This window comes from Panthera onca, chromosome E2 (genome assembly GCF_046562875.1).
Source record: "Panthera onca isolate mPanOnc1 chromosome E2, mPanOnc1 haplotype 2, whole genome shotgun sequence".
Classification (NCBI taxonomy): Eukaryota; Metazoa; Chordata; class Mammalia; order Carnivora; family Felidae; genus Panthera; species Panthera onca.
Window position 1 is genome coordinate 54422191 of NC_138353.1, and position 21993 is coordinate 54444183.

The following is a 21993-nucleotide window of genomic DNA, read 5'->3' on the forward strand; positions in this document are numbered from 1 at the left end:
AAGTTTATCCATTTTGAGAGAGAGCACAAGCAGGGTAGGGGCAGAGAGAGGAAAGAGAGACTCCAAAGCAGGCTCCACGTTGTCAGCGCAGAGCCCGATGAAGGGCTTGAATTCCCCAATCTTGAGATCGTGCCCCGAGCTAAGAGTCGGACGCTTAACTGAGCCACACAGGCGCCCCTATTAATTTTCTGTTTTAAAAATGAGAGCCTAACCTTTTATGATCTGGTTTGCCATGGACACATCACTCATGCACCTTCTGTTTATGACTACATGGAAACCTTGGAAATTTTGGAAAACCGGAATTGTTGATACAGATCTGAATGGACCCCTCGATCTAGATCAGCTGTTCTCCCCACCTCCACCCTAGACCAGCAGCCTCAGCATCACCTGGGCACTGGTTAGAATCAGGAAATCCTGGGCCTTCTCCACACCCACTGAATCAGATCCTCTGCGGGTGGAGCCCAGCAATCTGTGTTTCTACACGCTCTCTGGCTGCCTCCAAGTGTGAGAACTGCTGTACATCACGCCTCCCTCCTCGAGGGAAGCTGAGGGACCAGGGAGGGGCTGCAACTTGCCCAAAGCCAGGCAGCCAGCAGAGGGAGGACGGGCTCCTGACCCTCATTCCAGGCTTTCAGTCCTGGGTCAAGTCTAATCAGTTGACTAGTGTCCATTGGCCAACCGCTAACTAAAGATTCTGTCTCTGTGGCCACGTCTGCCCAGAGAGGCCATAGCCAGGCTTCACGTCGGGCTATGCATTATTGGCTCTGAACCCTCCTTGGCCAGTTACTTAAGAATTTCCTGCTTCAGTTCCCTCTTATGTCCAACAGAGGACTGCTGCCAGGGCTATGTGAGCTAAGGCACCGGCAACCCAGTGCCTGGCACGTGGTGCTCAGTGTCTTCCTTCTCTCGAGGGCTTTAACTGTGTGCTCAGATTCATCTCTCTCTGCCTCACCTGCTCCTCCTGCGTCTGGGTCTCTGTGAATAGCCCTGCTATTCTGTTAGTTGTCCAAGGCAGGAGACTCGGTGGCCCTTTGTGGTGTCTCCCCTTCCTCCATATTCACCCAGACTCCCAGTCCTCTCCATTCCAGGTCCTCCAAATCTCTGCTGGTTCTCTCCATCCTCCCTCTGTCTGGTCTTGCCGCCGCCCCTGGGCTCCTCCTGCTGCTACCTTCCATACCACAGTCAGAAACAACTTTTGAAACCTCAAATCTGAGCGTATCCCATCAGTATGAACTGTCCAGAAGATGTAGATCCTTAGAGACAGGAAGTAGATTAGTGGTTGTCAGGAGTACAGAGCTTTGTTTTGGGGTGATAGAATGTTCTGGAACTAGATGGTGATGGTTGTGCAACATTGTGAATATATTAGAAACGCCTGAATTGTACACTTGAAGATGGTGGATTTTGGGGGGCACCTGGGTGGCTCAGCTGGTTAAGCCTCTGACTTCAGCTCAGGTCACGATCTCACTGCTTGTGAGTTCGAGCCCCGCGTCATGCTCTGTGCTGACAGCTCAGAACCTGGACCCTTCTTTGAATTCTGTGTCCTCCTCTCTCTGTGCTCCGCCCCCACTTGCATTCTTGCAAACCTTACAATTACACAAACATGACACAGCATTAAGATTTAAGATTTTAAAAAATCTTAAGATTTTAAAAATTTTTAAATTTTTTACACAGAAACGTTACAAAAAATCTTTAGATTTTTAAAAATTTTAAATTTTTTACATTAAAAAAATTTTTTTAATCTTAAAATTTTCTTTTATGCGAATTTTATTTCAGTAAAAACAAAAAAAAATGCACAAAGCTCTGATCCTGTTGTACCCTGTTTTGACCTGCCAAGCTGTCCCTATTCTTCTGAGCATTAAAGCAAAGCCCTCGGTATGGTCTTGTTGACCTTTATCATGGGGCCCCCGCTTAACTCTCCAGCCTGAATATTTGGGGCATCCTCACTCGAAAATTACAGTCCAGTCTTGCGAAATACTGACACACCAGCTGGTTTTTCAGCTGGTCTGGAATCTCTTGGTTCAGGTTCCTCCAGAGAGAAGACTTCAGATGTAGGTAGTTTATCCGGGACGTGATCTCAAGAAACACCGGGAGGGAAACCGGAAAAGGTGGCAGTGTGAAGCCACCGACCACCGTGAGCCATCAGAGCTGAACCCTCTGGACGCAGTGTAAAGCATGCCTCACATTGTCCCGACTGAGGGCAAGGAAGTGGTGGCATTTGACGCCCTCCTCCCCATCCATCACCGGGTGACAGCCACTTCCAGGGGCATCGACTCCAAGGTGTTGCAGCTTGCCCAGCGTGTGGGCAGGGCAGCTCCCGCAGTGAAAACAAAGCCTTCCGGCAGAGAGCTGCAGGTAGTTGCAGATGGCAGCCTTCGGGGAGAGGTCTGTGCCAGGAGGACGAGGGTGGGGCACCAACCACGTTCCAGCACCCTAGTTCTGGAGCAGAGCTGTTCAACAGAAATAAAATGCATGCCACATGGGCACTTTCAAGTTTTCCAATAGCTACAGTCAAAAAAGTAAAAACCAGGTAAAGTTTATTTTAATAGTGTATCTTAACAGATCCAAAATACTGTAAGTTCAGCATGTAATCAATATTTTTTAAACTGCTGATGAGGGTCGCCTGGGTGGCTCAGTCGGTTAAGCGTCCAACTTCGGCTCAGGTCATAATCTGACGGCCCGTGAGTTCGAGCCTGGTGTCAGGCTCTCGGCTGACAGCTCAGAACCTGGAGCCTTCTTTGAATTCTGTGTCCTCCTCTCTCTCTGCCCCTCCCCTGCTCACACACTCTCTCTCTCCCCTGCCCACAAAAACTAAACATCATTTAAAAGAAAAGACATGAAAAAATAAAATTGCTGATAAGATATTTTAAATTTTCTTTTCACGCTTAGCCTTTGAAATCCAATGTGCATTTTATACTTACAGCACATCTCAGTTTGGACTAGCCAGGTTTCAATGCTCAGTGGCCACACGAGGCTGGTGGCTACCATATCGGACGGCACAATTCTAGAATGTTCTTTCCTTGTGCCTTTGTGAGACAAATACCTACCTTCCCTCAAGACCCAGCCAGTGGCTCCTTCAGGAGGTACCCTCCCAGCTCTCACCCCACCTTGGGGTGAGGTTCTGTTCCATGCAGCACTCTTGTAGAGCTGGTGACGTCACCTTTATCCAAGTGTGGTTTGGGCGTCTGTTCATCCATCTCCTCTGTGAGTAGTGAGCAGCTTGAGGACAGGGGTGATATCTGTTCATCTTTGTATCCTCAGTGCTAGCACAATCTGGGCATGTCCTACCCATTCTGGAAACAACTACTCTATGAACGAATGGGTGCGGTGAGCGGCACTGGGACTATGGCCTCCGTTCCTCTCCGTGGCCATGTCTCGTAGTTTTCTGGTGGGGACGAAGAAACAAAACTTTCTTTGTCTTAACAGGCAGGATTCCATCATGGCTGCAGGGCACTCTGCTTCGCAATGGGCCCGGAATGCACACAGTGGGGGAGACCAGATACAACCACTGGTTTGATGGCCTGGCTTTGCTCCACAGTTTCACGATTAGAGACGGTAAGAGTACCGTGTCGATTTGCTATTGCTGATGAAAGACCACCACAAGTGGAGTAGCTGAAAACAGCACAGATTTACAGTGGTGGAAGTCAGAAGTCGAAACGGGGCATTGGCAGGGCTGTGTACCTTCTGGAAACTCCAGCGAGAGAGTCCGTCTTCTTGCCTGTTGCCGCTTCTAGAGGCCACTTGCGTTCCTCGGCTTGGGGCCCCAGCTCCATCTGCAAAGCCAGCAGCAGGCCATCTTGTGTGCATGCTCTCTGCCTCACTCTCCCCCGACCCTACCCCCCTGCTTCCATAATCACATCTCCTTCTCTGACCCTGGAGTCTGCCTCTTATAAGGACCTTTGTGATGGCATTTGGCCCACCCAGATAATCCAAGATAACCTTCCTTCTCAAAATCCTTAATTTAATCACATTTACATTGCCCTGTAAGGTAACATACTCATAGATTTCAGGGATTAGAACACGGACATCTTGGGGAGGCCATCATTCAGCCAACCACAAAGCACAAACCTCCCTGGAAAGGTGGCCAAAGTTCTGTTTCGAAGATTCCAACCTGCAAAATGATATGCATTCTCAAGAAGGTGGGCAAGAACAGGAGATTACTGGCTTTGGAATCAGACATGCCTCAAGTCAAAATTGGAAGAGCATAGAGCTGAAAAGAACAGAGGTCAGTCTGTTGCTCACCAGGCAAGGCCAGTCGCTCAACACCAAGCTCAGTGGTTCTTCCCTGGGGGCAAATAGAAATGGCTGGACAAGGCAGAATTCTGAGTGCAGGTGCCTGGCTCGAGAGGTGGATTGTAGGCTATTTGCTGTTGGCCGTGCTGTCACAACAGCACACTCTGAGTTCTTACGGACATCCGGGATGGGTGGCATGAGGCTTTCACAGGCTCAGAGTCACATGCTGGGCATGTTCACGTCCAAGTGCTTCTTCAGCTTGGTGACATTTTTCTTGAACCCCTGCATTCCAGCGTGATAAACTGGTCACTTCACCTCACTTGGCCTCAGTTTCCTCCTCAGCATAAAGAGCTTGATGATTCCCTCTGGAGAGCTGTCTGATCATTAGAAGTCCTGGGTATCTAGGGGCACCTGGGTGGCTCAGTTGGTTGAGCATCTGACTTCGGCTTGGGTCAGGATCTCCCGGTTGATAAGTTAGAGCCCCAAGTCAGGCTCTGTGCTGATAGCTCACAGTGTGGAGCCTGCTTCAGGTTCTGTGTCTGCCCTTCTTGCTGCCCCTCCCTTGTTCATGCTCTATGTCTCTCAAAAATAAACAAACATTAAGAAAATAAAAAAAAATTAAAAAAAAAAAAGAAGTCCTGGGTGTCTAGCAAGCGTGTGACACATGGTAGGTAGAAAATAGATTGAAAACCACCATCGTTGTCGCTGGGTTTGAATCCCATCTTCTTCCTAACTAACATGGACCCAAGCTGTGTGACCTTGGCCAAGTTACTCACCCTCTCTGTATCTATCCCCCCCCCCCCCCAATCTGTGAAATGGAGATGTCAGCATATGTCATAGATATTCTGCGGGCAGTGGGATCTTTTATATATACAGTTGCTGTGCAAGTTAAAGGCATTAATATGTGTAAGGAACATTGTATAATGCCTGGCACATAACATATGCTCAGTAAACATTACCATTATTTTTGCTTAATTACTAGTTCTTTTAAGCCATTCAGCAATTACTTTTTTTTTTTGAGTGCAGACTCTATGCCAGTGGCTTGCTCCAAGATTTCACAAATAGAGACCCCGTGTGTGAAAACCATGAGCTCTGAGTTTACAAAAATGAACAGATTTTGCCAAGACTGAGCTACAGAGTGGATGGTTCCATATTTCCTGACAGCCCTAAGCCTAAAAATCCCCTTTTCTAGATGACAGTTACCAGTGATTCCTAGGGAAATAAAGGTGCATGAAAGATAAAGGTACAGTGGCTTCCTTCCCATGAGGCCCAGCTTGGCTGGACTGCCAGGTCCTTGTGGCCCGTTAGCGCTGTGTAGGAGATGTTCTTGTCCCCTCTTTGCAGACATGGTAATGGGAACTTCAGAAAGGTTGAGTGACTTATTTGAGGTTACGGAGGTAGGGCTGGGATTTGATTTGTGTTCTCTAGGGTTAAAGTTTGCAACAATCCCTGCTGTCCCTACCCCACCCCCACATCACTCCCCGAGAAATGGCAGGTAGCCTAAGTGACCCCTAACAGCTTACTGAGTGGTGGCTTCCACATCCCTCCATAGGGACTCCAGGGACAAGGGACCCAGCAGGGATGACCAAGCTATGGCCGTCTTGCAGAAGCATGGCTGCCATCCACCCAGACCCTTGAGTGGGCTACACAGGCAAGTGACCAAAGTTGTCCCATGTTGCTTAGACACTCTAGAAGTTTGTCATAGATTTTCAAACTCAAAAATTGTTGTCAGAGGTAAGTAGTCATTTTGTTTTCTTTTATGGGATGGTCAGTTGGATGTGACCACAAGAGGACACCCAGAGAGGCTTGGGAGGACAAAGGCTGTTATCCTCACAGGTCTTAGGAGGCACCATGTCACACAGGCCCACAGGGGACAGCACCAGGGGGATCCAGAAGCAGAAGACTGAGCAGGGGAAGCACATAAGCCATGGCCTGTACTGGGGTTTCTTTTTTTTTTTTTTTAATTATTTATTTTTTAATTTACATCCAAGTTAGTTAGCATATAGTGCAACAATGATTTTAGGAGTAGATTCCTTAATGCCCCTTACCCATTTAGCCCATCCCTCCTCCCATAATCCCCCCAGCAACCCTTTGTTTGTCCTCTATATTTAAGAATGTCTTATGTTTTGTCCCCCTCCCTGTTTTTATATTATTTTTGCTTTCCTTCCCTTATGTTCATCTGTTTTGTCCTTATGTTCATCTTAAAGTCCTCCTATGAGTGAAGTCATAGGATATTTGTCTTTCTCTGACTAATTTCACTTAGCATAATACCCTCTAGTTCCATCCACATAGTTGCAAATGGCAAGATTTCATTCTTTTTGATTGCCGAGTAATACTCCATTGTATATATATACCACATCTTCTTTATCCATTCATCCGTCGATGGACATTTGGGCTCTTTCCATACTTTGGCTATTGTCAATAGTTCTGCTATAAACATCGGAGTGCATGTGCCCCTTCAAAACAACATACCTGTACCCCTTGGATAAATACCTAGTAGTGCACTTGCTGGGTTGTAGGGTAGCTATATTTTTAGTTTTTTGAGGAGCCTCCATATTGTTTTCCAGAGTGGCTGCACCAGTTTGCATTCCCACCAACAATGCAAAAGACATCCTCTTTCTCCGCCTCCTCGCCAACATCTGTTGTTTCCTGAGTTGTTAATGTTAGCCATTCTGACAGGTATAAGGTGGTATCTTATTGTGGTTTTGATTTGTATTTCCCTGAGGATGAGTGATGTGGAGCATTTTTTCACACGTCATTTGGCCATCTGGATGTCTTCTTTGGAGAAGTGTCTATTCGTGTCTTTTGCCCATTTCTTTGCTGGCTTATTTGTTTTTTGGGTGTTGAGTTTGATAAGTTCTTTATAGATTTTGGATACTAATCCTTTATCTGATATGTCATTTGCAAATATCTTCTCCCATTCTGTCAGGCTGCCTTTTAGTTTTGCTGATTGTTTCCTTCTCGGTGCAGAAGTTTTTATTTTGATGAGGTCCCAGTAGTTCATTTTTGCTTTTGTTTCCCTTGCCTCCAAAGACATGTTGAATAAGAAGTTACTGCGGCCAAGGTCAAAGAAGTTTTTGCCTGCTTTCTCCTCAAGGATTTTGATGGCTTCCTGTCTTACATTTAGGTCTTTCATCCATTTTGAGTTTATTTTTGTGTATAGTGTAAGAAAGTGGTCCAAGCTCATTTTTCTGCATGTTGATATCCAGTTTTCCCAGCACCACTTGCTGAAGAGACTGTCTTTATTCCCTTGGCTGTTCTTTCCTGCCTTGTCAAAGATTAGTTGGCCACACGTTTGTGGGTCCGTTTCTGGGTTCTCTATTCTGTCCCATTGATCTAAGTGTCTGTTGTTGTGCTGTATACTGGGGTTTCTGAGGGAAAGACATGACAGGGCAGAGTAGATAGCATAGAATGGCTGGTGTGAATAGGGTTGGTGGGCTTTGGACTATAGGGGTGCTCCCTGATTGCCTGGCACCTGGCCCTGGGGTGATTAAGGTGGAGGTAGATTGCATTCCAGAGTACATGGGCCAGACAGAGGAGGTCTGGCTCTGGATTGGGTCATTTCCCATGTCATCTCAAAGATATGCTGGGCCCTTGGCTACCTCTATGAACTGGCTAGTCCAGGGAAAGATAGTTTCCCCCAACCAGAAAGGTTTGTTTTTTTTTTTTTTAAAGATGTCTAAACATCATAATATACAGAAAATAAAAATGTATATAGCATAGTTGTATCCATAATCTGGAACTATGGAAAATGCGAAGTATGGAGAGTCCACCCAATTACTCACCCTTCCCCATGCTGCTCTTGAACCTGGTGTCAAGCGTACATGACTTGATCTGCTTTGCAGTGGTCAGCTCGCCATTCTCCAGCCTGTGGTTGGAAGCCCAGAGCACAGGGTTTCTGTTCAAATTGTGTTTCATCACCCAACACAGGGCCTGGCCCTAAGGGACACTAGAAAACTCTTTATGGAGCCAAAATAGCATGAACGAGGTAAAGCTTGTTTTGGAAGAAGGAAGCAATCTCCCAGCCCATCTCTTCACCACTCACTACAGGGAGTGCTTGATGGCCACTGGCCCAAGTGCTTCAGGTCTACCCACAACTCAGCCCCCTCTACAGCTCCTAAGGAAGGTACCTCTCGATTTTACAGAAGAGTCTGAGGCCCAGAGAGGACATGTAACTTACTCAAATACACACAGCTAAGAAGTGGCGGAGGGCAGGTATAATCCAGAATCCAAAGACCTAAGCTTTATGCAGTTCTGTCCCCCTTCCCTCTCCTGCCAGCTACCTCCCCCCACTCTTCATCTCTCCAGCTCAGTCCTCTCAAGGCTGCCAGATTGCCAACCCTGGTGTGGCACAGCCTGGCCTCATGTCTCCTCCTTATAGAACTCCCAATGGCTCCCCATTCCACTCCCCAAGAGTGGAAACGTAAACCAAATATATTACATACTACTATACATGATTCAAGAGGGCATACACAGAGTGAGCAGGGTTCTCTGATTTGCAGATAACACAGAGCCAGTATTTCTCAAAAGGTGGTTTGTGTGCTTCTCACATCAGCTTCCCCTAGGATTAAAGCTGCAAATCCTGAGACCCCACCCAGGCCTGAGTGGGTCATCATCCTAAAGAGTAAGGTCAGAGCATCAATGTTTCTAATGCGTTTCCTAGATGATAGATCACATCAATCAAAAGAAACCCTAACTCGAAAAAAACTTCGAGCAGACCACCACAGTGGACCTGTATCCTAGCCACCCTGTCCCACCCAAGACCAAGGTGGCGCCCAAGCTTCTGCCATTGTTTCAGAGCCCCAGGTGATTTAGTGTGCAGCCAGCACAGAGAACCTGAATCAGCCAGACCAGTAAGAAGAGACTGGAGTAAGAAAGCAAAAAGACAGAAAAATGGTTTGTGGCCTTCAGCAGAGGCCAGTGAAAGTTAATGTTTTGAAAACCTAGCAAAGATTTGGGGCATCTGGGTGGCTCAGTTGGTTGAGGATCCAACTTTGGCTCAGGTCATGATCTCACGGTTCATGGGTTTGAGCCCCTCATCGGGCTCTCTGCTGACAACTCAGAACCTGGAGCCTGCTTTGGATCCTGTGTCTCCCTCTCTCTCTGCCCTGCCCCTGCTCATGCTCTCTCTCTCTCTCTCCTTCAAAATTAACAAACATTAAAAAAAGAATAATAAAATAAAATAAAATGAAAACCTAACAAAGATTTAACTAAAGGAGGCAGAGTGCAGGAGAAACCAGACGGACAAAGGAGTGCTCTTTTTTGGTAAGTCTAAAATTGTTTGAAAATTAAAAATTTTTTATAAAGCAGGCATAGAGGAGAATGAACCCAAGTCTCCCTCAGCAGTACATTTGATACTTTTCTAATAAGAGGCAAGGTCATTGTCCCATGAGGATTTGAACATGTGAATTCCAAGAGCCAGCATCACCAAGGTTTAGGGACAAAAAGAGCTCTTGAGAACTTAACCTTTTCTGAAGCGGACTTTTTTGAATTATTATAGCCCTAAGTTAGCCTTTTAGAAGTTTGCTTAAAATGGGGAGATATATATATATAAAGATCCCAGTCCCCACAGAATATCAAACTTGACCCAGTTCTAGAAGATTCCAGGCAGGAGCACAGCTGTTTACTTGTGTCCCTTTAGAAAGAGTGTGGCTAATTGGGGCTCACCAGGGATCAGGGTGCTGGGGAATGTGCAGTGGCCTTTAATCTCAGCCTCCGAGTTGAGTGTCAGCCTTGAGCAACTCCAGAGACCCGTTTTCCTGTGGCCCCTGAGCCCTCGGTGCTCTGGGACTGGTTGTTTATACGAAATGGGCCTCCTGCCGACAGCCAGCCTGGATTGGATGTTTACATTTCAAGTGAGCATAATTCAGCATTTTAGGTGAAGCACCTTAGCTAGTGTCTGTGGGTGGCATACCTCAGAGAGAGCGACCAGTGAAGGACAGGCTGGCTCTGGGGGAGGCCAGGATGGCCCTGTAGCAGATTCTGTGTAACACGTGACCAAAGACCAATGTACATGTGGCCTCACCAACCCCCAGCTGAGTCTTCCTGCCTCCAGGATTTTTTTTGGATAATTCAGAAGTTCAGCAGTCGTTACTTGGCAAGTGCATGCTGTGTGCCAACAGGCTGAACTCCTTGTATCATTCCATCTCATTTCAAACAGCCAATCCCATCTGGGGAAGGGTTGGGTGATCCCGAATTTCCAGTTGAGAAAACTGAAGTTCAATGAGAGAAAGAGACTCACCCAGGGTCACACAGCTTGGACTGGGACTAAACATGGAGCCAAAGCCCTGCCCACTCTACCTGCTGCATTTCAATAGCATATGTAGCTTTTACTGAACACCTACTATGTGCTGCGTGCTTTACAGGCCTTAAGTGTTATAGCAGCTCTGTAAGGAACATACCAAGATCCTCACATCAGAGCAGAGAAGACAGAGCCTTGCCTCTGACACAAGTCAAGGGCATGGATGGTGGATGACCAAGCAGAGTTGAATCCCCTCAGGGGTGGAGATTTGCCTGCCCTGCATGCCCCCCGCTTCCTGGCCCACAGAGGTGTTTCCTGGGTAGTAGATGAACACGTGAACCCAGAGCTGGATTAACCGAAAGCCCCAGCTCCCAACAATTCCTCTCTATTTCTTCCTGCTGCCCCAGAACAGAACTTTCCATCCTGAATTATCTCAGTGGTCTTTATTCACAGCAGCCACCTCTGAAAAGATGTTTGAGGACAGAATGAATGGTTATCTGCCCCTGGGCACACACCCTTTACCTCCTGAAGACTGGAGAAAGAACTAGAAGGTTCTTCATGATCTCTTCCGATTTTATGAAGCCTAGTGTCACCATTATTGTTACATCCATCTAAGCGCACAGATGGGAATCATTACCACTGAAGTGGACACTCCCATCCTTTGGATACAATACAATCCTGAGGGTGAAGCTAATTGAGGCCATCAGAGGGCGAGATAGTGGTTCTCTGGGTAGGGGGAAGCTGGTGACTGGACAAGATATGAGGGGCTTCCAAGGAGATTCTTGTTCTGTCAATTAGGAGGTAGCTCATATGGGTAGGTTCATTTGGTGAGGCTTCATCAAGCCATGCAGTTACGGTAGCACATTTCTCTAAGTGTATTTTTAATAACAACCATCGGACAGAATGGTCAACCTGATGGTGGTGGCTGTGTCAGGATCTGAATCCAGCTTACCCCCTCACTACCTGTGTGGCTTCAAGCAATGTACTTAATCTCTCTGTGCCTCGGTTTTAGGAATTGGAAATGGGTCTGCAGGGCCATGAGTGCCTTGGCTCTTTGTACTTCATTTGCTAAGAAATTTGAAACCTGCCTGCATTGTTTAAATTTTGTTTTGCTGTTAATTAGCTAATGACATTAGGTTGATTTTTTTTTTTCCCCCTTAAAGAACGCGTTTCTAGTTGATGTATTCTATACACTTCCACTGTTCTGAGAATTAAACCAGAAAATACACATAAAGTGTCCACACAGTTGGGGCGCCTGGGTGGCTCGGTTGAGCATCCGACTTTGGCTCAGGTCATGATCTCGTGGTTTGTGGGTTCGAGCCCCACGTTAGTCTCTGTGCTGACCGCTCAGAGCCTGGAACCTGCTTCAGATTCTGTGTCTCCTTCTCTCTTTGCCCCTTCCCCACTTGTGCTCTGTCTTTCCCTGTCTCTCAAAAATAAATAAACGTAAAAAAATAAAATAGTTTTTTTTTAATGTCCACACAGCACTTAGCACACCCATGCTCAATAAATGTTAGCTCTTAGCACGATTTCCTTTCTTGAATATAAAAAGTCACCGGACCAGAATTTCTTGGGAAGGTGTTCCCAAGCCCATTACTCGCAGTGGATATGTGATGGGCATTTCTCGGATCAACTTTTTTTATGGGGATGAAATGTCAGTATGACCTGCACCCTCCTTTTTTGCATATTATATATAATTGTACCAGCATTGGAAACCTACATTTGACTACAGCAAGGAATGTGTTCTTTAGGGTGGAAAAATCAACATGTCACTTGCTAATTAACAGCAAAATTAAATGAAAATTTAAAAACCCACAGGTTTCAAGTTGTCTGGCAAATGAAGTTCAGAGGCCTCCTGTAGCCCAGTAGGGTGCCATCCATTGACCTCATCTCATTCCTGCATGCTCAAGCCCATCTTGACTCAGCTCTTACAGGAGGTGGGCTGGCCTTTACACCGCCAGGCCTGTGCTTTCACACTTTCCAGGAAGAGTGAATGCAAATGCCTTACTCCCTCTCCTACTTGTACCTCCCCAGTCTATTGTGGGCAAACAATTTTATTCGTCTTCCAAGTGCTCTCTCGAGTGCTTCCCTCCTCCAGGAAGACTTTCCTGATCCATCCACTCCCAGGTGGGCCTACTCAGCTCTCTCCTCTTTTCTCCCCCACCCCTGCTCCCCTTTGTCTCCCAGAAGGGACCTGTGAATATGTTACAGGTCAGCCTGCAAAGTAACAGGGTCTTTGCAGATGTGACTAAGTTAAGGACCTTGAGTTGGGGAGTTTATCCCAGTAGGCTGGGTGTAATCACAAGGGAAAGAGGAGGGTCAGAGGGTAGAGTGATGTGACCACAAGCCAAGCAATGCAGGCAACTTCTAGAAGCTAGAAAAGCAAGAAAAGGATTCTCTGCTGACCCCTTGCTTTTTAGCCCTTAAGACCCATTTCAGCCTATATCTTCCAAAATGGTAAGATAGCAAGTTTGTGTTGTTTTAAGCCACTAAGTTTGTGGTAATTTGTTACAATAGCCATAGGAACCTAATACAGGTCTAGAACCATCCAGTACATTTTCAGTTCGTCTTGATGAACTGGTCAAGAGTCCCTGCTTTAAAAAAAATTTTTTTTAATGTTTTTATTTTTGAGACAGAGACAGAATGAGAGTGGGTTGGGGGCAGAGAGAGAGGCAGACACAGAATCCAAAGCAGGTTCCAGGCTTCAAGCTGTCAGCACAGAGCCCGATGCGGGGCTCGAACTCACAAACCATGTGATCATGATCTGAGCTAAAGTCGGAAGCTCAACCCACTGAGCCACCAAGGGTCCCCAGGAGTCCCTGATTTTATGTAGTGACTTAGATTTTCTCCAGTAACTGCATGAATTAGACATCCACACACGTACTGACCTACACAGAATTGGGCCCTAGGTCACCCTCTGGTTGTAATAGGCATCAAATACTACTCCAGGGGCTAAAAGGCTTCCAGGGCTGAACCAGACCCTGGGGAAACCCAGCCCCCAAGTATGAGGCCTTCTGAACCAGTCCTCCAAATCTGGACCTCCCTGGAGGGAAACCAACATGGTAGAAGAGATGGTCAATAGGCCAGGTCAGCACCTCTTGGTTAGGTGACATTTGGCCGGGCAACTGAATGTTCCTGTTCCCTGCCATGTAAAATGGAGCTCATCGGGATACTTACCCTGACATACAGTTGTGAGTCTCAAGTGAGAAAATGTGTGTGAGAGCTCTCTGCAAATGCTCTTATATCCAGCACACGTTAAAGGGCATTGCTTTACTGAACTCACCTCTCCTGTACCACCCCCCCCATAATACCCCTAGAATGGCTGAAATTGACCTTAAAACTCTGTAAAAGTGTCAGCCTGGGATGATTCCGCATCTTTTTTTTTTTTTTTTTTTTTTTTTCAGGTGAAGTCTATTACAGGAGCAAATACCTGAGAAGTGATACCTACAATGCCAACACCAAGGCCAACAGGATTGTGGTGTCAGAGTTTGGAACGATGGCCCATCCAGACCCCTGCAAAAACATATTTTCTAAGTAACTGTCCATTTTGAATCTGGTGATGCTTTTTGACATCCTTGGTGGTCAAAACAACCAGCATTCACTTCCCTGAGAGTCATCTTTAGGGTACATGAAAACCACCTGACCGGGCTTTGACCGTCTATACTATGCAATTCTTGATCACTGAGAGCAAGAGGGGCAGTGAGCGTCTGACAGATGATTAGGTATTTTTTCCATATGGCTGGTAGAAGAGCAATTTGGAATTCTGTCTCAAAATCACAAACGTGTGTTCTCTTCAATCTAGAGATAATCGTGCTCACATCTGGAACGACAAACGTGCAATATTATTCACAGTTGCGTCATTTGTGTGATGAGGAACTGAAAATAACCCCAAATGTTCATCAACAGAAGGGTAGTTAAATAAAAGTGAAAATATACAAGAAAATACCAGGCAGAAGTAAAAAAAAGAATAAGGATGCTCTCTATGTACTCAATGGAAAAATTTCCAAGATACATTGTTGAGTGGTGAGCATGGGGCGGAATGAGGTATAGAAAGAGCATATAATATGTGGTGTAGTGTGCAAAAAAAGCAGGAAGAAATGTAGATTTATTTGTACTAATGTGTCTAGAGAAACTCGTAGGGTCTATGAGGAGGGAAATGGGCAAATGGGAGAAAGAGATACGGAAGAGTTTGTTGTTGTTGTTGACTACATTTCAAATCATCTGCGCTCTGATGACTCTGAATGTGTCACACCCTTGACAACTAAATTGTTGGCCAGGGAATCAGACCTGCTGTCCATATCTCCTTCCTGATATTCTTCAGATCTAGGAGAGTTAGGAAATGTGTTAGTACGCTGGCCCAGAGACAGAAGATTGCTTCTCCTTTTCCGGAACTGACCTCATCTTTCCAGTTCCAGGATCCAGTGCTGGGGCTGGCGCACAGCAAGCACTGAACTCAGGTTTGCAGGTGTGGGGAGGAACCAGGCAGGAACAGGGGAGGGGGAGGAAATGAATGCAAAACCAGCATCTGTGAGACATCTTTGCTGCTTCACTGCTTGCCAGTAGGGGGAGCACTAACCAATACATGGATCCCGGATCTTCTGATCAAACTAATGATGAGTTTTTAATCTCACAATTTGTTTGCTTTCCTTTAAAGAAAATAAAAGAAAACTATTTTCCTGGACAAATTCAGAGGGTTCTCGTTCCTGCCAAAAGCAAGAATTAGCTGTTTTTCTAGTCTTTGGGAGCCATTATGGATGGGTACATACGATTTCTGTAGAGCTTCTTATAACACTTCAGAACAACCTACCAGCTCTTGATATCTGTGGTGTGGGAGACCAATGGATTTTTGAGAGCCCAGGAGGGTTCAGTTGGTGGCCATCTTTTCCCCAGATGACTCATGTCTTAGCTAACTCAATGTGGGGGTATCTTTGGGCAACTTGATACCCAAGCCCTCCAGACTCCTCAAGTCTTTGAGACCCTGAAGTAGAGCATTTTAAATGGTAGGGAAACTAAAGCTATCTTATGCAGAACTTTCCAGCTGGGTAGACACAGCCAGTGATTTGCTATTGATCTGCTTTCCTCCACAGAGCTTTTTCCTACTTGTCCCATACCATCCCTGATTTCACAGACAACTGCCTGATAAACATCATGAAGTGTGGAGAAGACTTCTATGCGACCACAGAGACCAATTACATCAGGAAAATCAACCCACAGACTCTGGAAACCCTGGAGAAGGTACCAGTGAATGTATAACCAGCATCAGTTCCTGGTCTGTGAAAGGGACCTGAGTGGGGTCATGTGGCCTGCAGGAACTCACAGGAGCATCCCCTCCTCTAAAGCCATTGGATCTTGAATTTCCCCAGCACAACACTTAGCACTAGATTCTAAGCTCCCTTAGGGTTGGGACTCTGTGGGTTCATCTTGTTTATTTGTAGGGTTACCAAACAAAGTACCATGAACTGGGTGGATTAAAACAACAGAAATCTATCCTCTCACAGTTCTGGAGGCTGGAAGTCTGAAATCCGGGTGTCCGTGGAGCCATTCTCTCTCTCTCTCTCTCTCTCTGAAGGCTCTAGGGGAAGATTCTGGCATGCCTCTTCCAGCTGCTGGTGGCTGCCAGGAATCCTCAGTGCTCCTTGGCTTGTAGATGCATCACTCTAATCTCTTCTAGAGATACAAATCATTGGATTAGGGCCCACCTCCATCCAGAATGACCTCATTTTAACTTGATGACATCTACAAAGACCCTGTTTCCAAATATGTTGAAGCCCTCACCCTTGGTACATAGATCTTTTTGGAAGACACAATTCAGCCCATAACACTGTCCACCGTCTTGGCACTGAGTGGGAAGTTTAATGGGAGTCGGAATGAATGATGGCACCAGAGTGCCCAGACTCTAGCAGCCCTACCTGGCGTTGACCTGAAGAGGGAGGCCTTAGGCAGAGAGCAAGGGGATGGAAATAAATCCCCAAGCAGATGCCTTTCCCGGGCAGAATCAAGTCAACATTTTCACGAAAATCAATAGACCCACTTTCTTCTCCAGCTGGCTGGCCAAAGCCTCATTGTCTCCTCAGTACATTTTAACGATCTGGTAAAGGGAGTGCTTTTCATAGCTGCGAACTTATGGCCAGCACCTTTGAAGCTGGGCAGCATAGGTCCAACCAACGTATGCTCTCCACAAAGCCTCAGAGAGGAAATACTAAGAGAGCATGAAGTACTGGCTGACTTCTGGCCGGAGGTTGTGCTATTCTTGGAGAGGAAAGGAAGACAGTTGTTCCCCCGGCCACACATTATTCTATGGCTGTGCCCTGTTGGGAGTGGGGGGTCATTATGGAGCTCGTTAGTTGAGTTTCCCTTCGACCAAGTGTTTTTATAACTCTGTTCCCAGAATAATCCTATGGGAGAGGCCTGGAGATTTATGCCTCTGTGGCATGCAAAAGGGGAGAATTTAAATGATGTAACCAGAAAGACACCGAGCAGTGGCTAAGATTAGCGCTAAGGCTGCCTCTCTGCCTAGGTCATCACTCTGGCCAGGCAATCTGCCTCCATGCTGAGGACACCCAGGGGGCAGGGCCAGGGGGCAGGGAAGAGCATACAGCTCACCAGCTCCCCTGCAGCCTCTCTGCTGTAGGAGGCTCCCCCTGAGGTCATATCAGGTTTCAAGAGTAAACATCCTCTTGAAAGGTGAAGTCGCCTTACCTTCAGACCAAGAGGTATGCAAACGTAGCCATCATCACTCCGAATCTAGAAGCGGCCAGCTTTTCATCATCTCACCCTCCCCACCTCCTTTTTAAAACCAGGTGTTTGTCATTTTGCAGGTGGATTATCGCAATTACGTGGCGGTAAATCTGGCAACATCGCATCCTCATTATGATGCGGCTGGAAATGTTCTTAATATGGGCACATCCATCATGGACAAGGGGAAGACAAAATATGTGATCTTTAAGATCCCTGCCACAGTACCAGGTAGGTCATTCTGGGGATATGATGAAACACAGATGTCAAGGGTGGCTCCTTCCAAAGAGTTCTGATTTTTGTTGATGACCTGAGACTCAATCTGACACTTTCCTACATGGGTGATTCAGATGACCTTGAATCTTTTTTCCTAAAGGAGAAAAGAGGTGTGGCTGGACTTCCTTTTGAAAGAAGTAAGTTCCTTTACTATTCTAACCTGTTTTTCTTTAGGCTCCAGTTCATTGATTCATTAATTTACCCATTATTCACCCATTTCCCTATCCATCCATCCATCCATCCACCTATCAGTCATCATCCAACTGTCCGTCTGTCCATCCACGCACCCATCAAGCATCCTTCCATCCATCCTTCCTTCCTTCCATTGATATCTTTTAGTTTTCTCACAAAACTTTGTATGCCAAAGCTGTGCTGCCCACTCTCATCCCAGCCCCTGAAGCCAGGCTCCCAGTGTCGTTGTGGGGGCTCAGCCCTGCTTCAGACTGTCAGCCTTTCAGACCCCCACCCCATTCTCTGGGCCTTCTGAACCTTCTCCATTTAAGGCCAGGAATGTGGAGCAAAGCCCAGGCCCATTGTGATTGCATGTTCCCGAGGGAGGAGGCTCCTGGCCCTTCTTTGTCCAGGACCCTCCTGGGAACCACACCCAGGAAACCAGGCCCCCGAGGGTGGCTGCACAGGACTCAGGAGACAGGGCAGAACTTACAAGTTTAGGGCAAGTGGCTTCCATGTGTGACCCCTGCTGGTGCCCTCCGTCATAGTCCTGTAGCACCTCCTGAGCTAATTACCAGGCTCCAGGCAGATGGGAGCCCCTAAGGTCAGAAGGCACAATGAGTGTATTCTTGTTAAATGGAACTCCCAGGAATTAAGCCAATAGAGGAATATAGGGCCTAGTCAGAATCCTAGAACGTCAGACCTAGGGGAGGTCTAGGCATTTGAGTTTAACACCTTCTATTTCAAAGGAGGACGATGAGGCCCAGGGGGATCAGGTGACATGCCCACCACCACACAGCTCACAGGAGCCCCCACATCTTGCCAACAGCTCCTCTCTGATCGCCTGCTCCATGCTGGCGGCTTCCCTGGGATTCACGCCCGCCTCCTGCCTCCCAGGCCAGGGTACTTTTCATTTCGGTCTGCTTTGTGCTCCGTTTGTTTTGTGAAGAAAAGAACCACCCCACAACCCCACAGCACCCCTCCCACCAGCCAGCTGTTTATGGTGTGCACAGGTGGCCACAAGAAAGGTGGGGACGCTTGCAGGTAACTCATTATAAATGAGCCCCAGGCCTGGGTGGGAAGACCTTTTGGCCAATGGTGACTCACCCTTGCAGGAGAATAAGAGCTCGCTGGAGCTTGGGCTGCCCCATTATTGCATTCTGTTCTCTCTCTTCACTCTGGGAGTGTTGTTCTCGCTAATAACAGAGGAGGCAGTCAGGCTCAGCGGGGGGCCGGGTCTTCTTGGCTTAACCTTGTGCCTTTGGCCATAATGATGGGCCCATTCCATCGCACCTCAGTTTCCCATCTGTAAAATGGGAACCCTACAGCCTGCTTGGATCATCAGAAGGTATATAGCAGCCCCACATCACAACGGGTACTTAGTCTCCCAGGTGTTTGGGAATGCGCAGTGCCGAAAGAAGTTCATGGAAACCCTACGAAATATGTATCAGATGATGGTCCCCGGCAAAAAGCAAAGTTGAAGCCTGGGAAGCTGCCCTATCCCTCAGGCGCTGTAATAGAAATACAGACCCTCAGGCCCCGGCCCCATCTACTGGGTCAAACTCCACACTTCATCACAATCCCGGATAATCCGTGTGCACGAGAGGCATTGTTCCAGGGTAGGGGCTGACAAGCTTTTTCCATAGAGGGTCCAAGAGTAAATACCTGACGCTGTGCAGCTGTGTGGTCTCTGTCACAACTACTGAACAACGCCGTTGCAGTTCCAAAGCAAGAGCATCCTCAGACCCTGTGAAAGAAGGGAGTGTGGCTGTGTTCCAAAGAAACCTCGATGCTAGAAGCAGGTGGAGGCTGGGCTTAGCCCCCAGGCTGCGCTGCGGGCCGTGGCCCAGAAGCCTAGCTCTGTGGCTCAGTGTTTGCAGATTGTAGCACTGGGTCTTACAGAGCAGGAGAGGCGGGTAGGCCTTGGTGAGAAGCCCTAACCCCCGACCAGAGCCCCTGCGTCAGTCAGACAGCAACCCCTTCATCGGTTTACTTGTTGGCTCTTACCCAAAGGCTCTTCTTAGTGACCGGGTCAGTTTGAAAGGCTCAGCTGCAGGTGATCGTGGCATTGTCTGGGGGCAGCTAGGCCCCGCACTGCTCCTCAGGCTTACCTTTCTCTAGAGGACGCGAAGGGGAAGAACCCGTTGAAGCACACAGAGGTGTTCGGTTCCATCACCTCCCGCTCGCTCCTCTCCCCGAGCTATTACCACAGCTTCGGAGTCACCGAGAACTACATCGTTTTCCTCGAGCAGCCTTTCAAGCTGGACGTCCTCAAGATGTCAACTGCGTACATCCGGGGAGTGAACTGGGCTTCCTGCCTGGCTTTCCACAGGGAGGACCAGGTAAGGCCTGGACAAGACCCCCAGCCCCCACTGGGTCGGCCGAGCCCACAACATCAGGATGGCCAGAGTGGGGTATCCCGGGAAGCAGGCTGAGATGGAGGTTAGCATGCAGGGGGTTTCCAAGGGAGGGAGGAAGTGAGCTACCGGGCAGTCTCCCCGGAAGCATCAGCCACGCTTCCAGAGAGTTCTGAAGCTGGATGGTCCTGCAGAGTGGTCTTGAGTTAGGGCAAGAGAGCCAAGTCCCAAGTCACTGAGTCAGTAGAGTGGACTGTCCCTGGGTGAGTGTGTGCCCTTGGGCAAGCCGGCTCTCATCAGCCAGGCGGCCCCCTCAGCCGAGGGCCACTCCTCAGTCCTGACCCATGTCCGGGCTCCTTGCAGCTTCCACTGTCCCTTTCAGCATCCTGCAGCCACTATACAATGTCAGGGAAGCAGAGCCAGAGATGATTTAGACATCATACTGATAGAGCGTTCCAGCAGTGGTAAACAGAAACAGCTTCCATTCAGGCACACCTGCGTGCTCAAAGCATGGATGTGTGCACACGTGTGTGTCTGCACTTGTGTATATGCAGGCCTGTATATATGGATGTCTGCATATGTGTGTACATTTGTATGCGTATGAATATATCTATGCATGGATATGTGTGTGTACTTAATTCCTGTTGAAATAACTCAACGTTTACTTGTGATAAATATCCAGTAATTCTTAGTGTCCTCTATTCAAACAATACCCAAGTATAGAAAGCAACGTATCAAGCCCCTTCTCCCCCCACTCACGGCCAGTGCCCTCTCCAGAGGGAACCACTACAATGCCCTGACATCCCTCTCCCCTTTCTGCCCATTATGGACGTCTTTATGTACGTATGCAACTATGCATCCTGTTTGCGGCTGGACACCTCTTTAAAACCTGTCCTTTTCCACGAGGAGAGTGAGGTCCCTCCTCTGCTCAGAGCCTTCTAGTGATTTCCCACCTTCCTCAGAATAAGATCCAAGACTTCACTGACCAGCCTGCAAATCCTCACATGTCTACATCCCAACCACTGGCTTCCTGCTCACCCAGCCTCCCTGTTGGTCCTCCTGTATCTCAAACCAGCCTAACACATTCCTGCCTCAGGGCCTTTGCATTTCCTGTCCCTTCTACCTGGAATATCCTTCCCCAGATCGCTTCCTTCCTCAGAGTCCAGATTCCTGAGGCCTTCCGTGATGAACCAATCTGTAACAGACCCCACTCCAGGCTTTCTCCATCCCCTACCCGGCTTCATTTTTCTCAGTGGTGCTCATTGTCCTTGGCACGTTACTTGACCATTGACTGCTGGCCTTTCCCCCCACTGGAATAGAAGCTCCATGAAGGCAGGGGCTTGCTTTTATTCTCTTTTTACTGAAAAAGTGTCTCCTATGTCACAGACCCTCTCTCTCTATTTTTGGAATGAACAGTGGGCCAAGGGGGCCAGCAGGGAAGCTAGCAGTAGTTGGGTTTTCTCTTCAGCCCCTGGATATCCCGTGGCCCTCAGAGAATCCCACAGTGGGAAGACCGAGCCCCCAGAGGCAGGGCAGAAAGCCCCGGGAAGGGTTTTAGAATGCATTTAGAAGAGAGCTTTCTGGGGTGCCTGAGGGGCTCAGTCAGTTAAGCATCTGACTTCGGCTGAAGTCATGATCTCGTGGTTCGTGGCTTCGAGCCCCACGTCAGGCTCTGTGCTGACGGCTCAGAGCCTGGAGCCTGCTCTGGATTCTGTGTCTCCCTCTCTCTCTGTCCCTCCCCTGCTCCTGTTCTGTCTGTCAAAAACAAATAAACATTAAAAAAATTTTTTCAGAAGAGAGCTTTCTTAAAAGCTCCTGTGCCTGACCCCAGGAATTGGGGTCATGGAGAAGAAAAGAGCTAAAATAATTACCTCTGTAGTCACCTGCCCGTTCCAACCCCCCGCCCGTAGGCTGTCAAAGCCTTCCTCTTCTGCACTCCCACTTAATGTTCAAAGCTAGATTCTGGGGAAGGAGAGAAAGAGG

The 21993-nt window shown here is 47.7% G+C and overlaps 1 protein-coding gene across 3 annotated transcripts in view; it reads left to right on the forward strand.

Annotated features, from left to right (window-relative positions):
* The window catches only part of BCO1 (beta-carotene oxygenase 1), a 40870-nt gene that overhangs the window by 1510 nt on the left and 17367 nt on the right, over nt 1–21993 (forward strand). Inside the window, exons 1-6 of one of the 3 annotated variants that reach the window (XM_078439014.2) lie at nt 2967–3201; nt 3424–3552; nt 13876–14005; nt 15559–15706; nt 17290–17437; nt 19775–19995. In XM_078439014.2, coding sequence (XP_078295140.2) covers nt 3126–3201; nt 3424–3552; nt 13876–14005; nt 15559–15706; nt 17290–17437; nt 19775–19995 — 852 coding nt within the window. In that variant the 5' untranslated portion in view covers nt 2967–3125. Of the gene's footprint in view, nt 1–2966; nt 3202–3423; nt 3553–13875; nt 14006–15558; nt 15707–17289; nt 17438–19774; nt 19996–21993 lie in introns of those variants that run through there. The other 2 variants (XM_060650058.3, XM_060650059.3) reach the window with 2 other exon arrangements.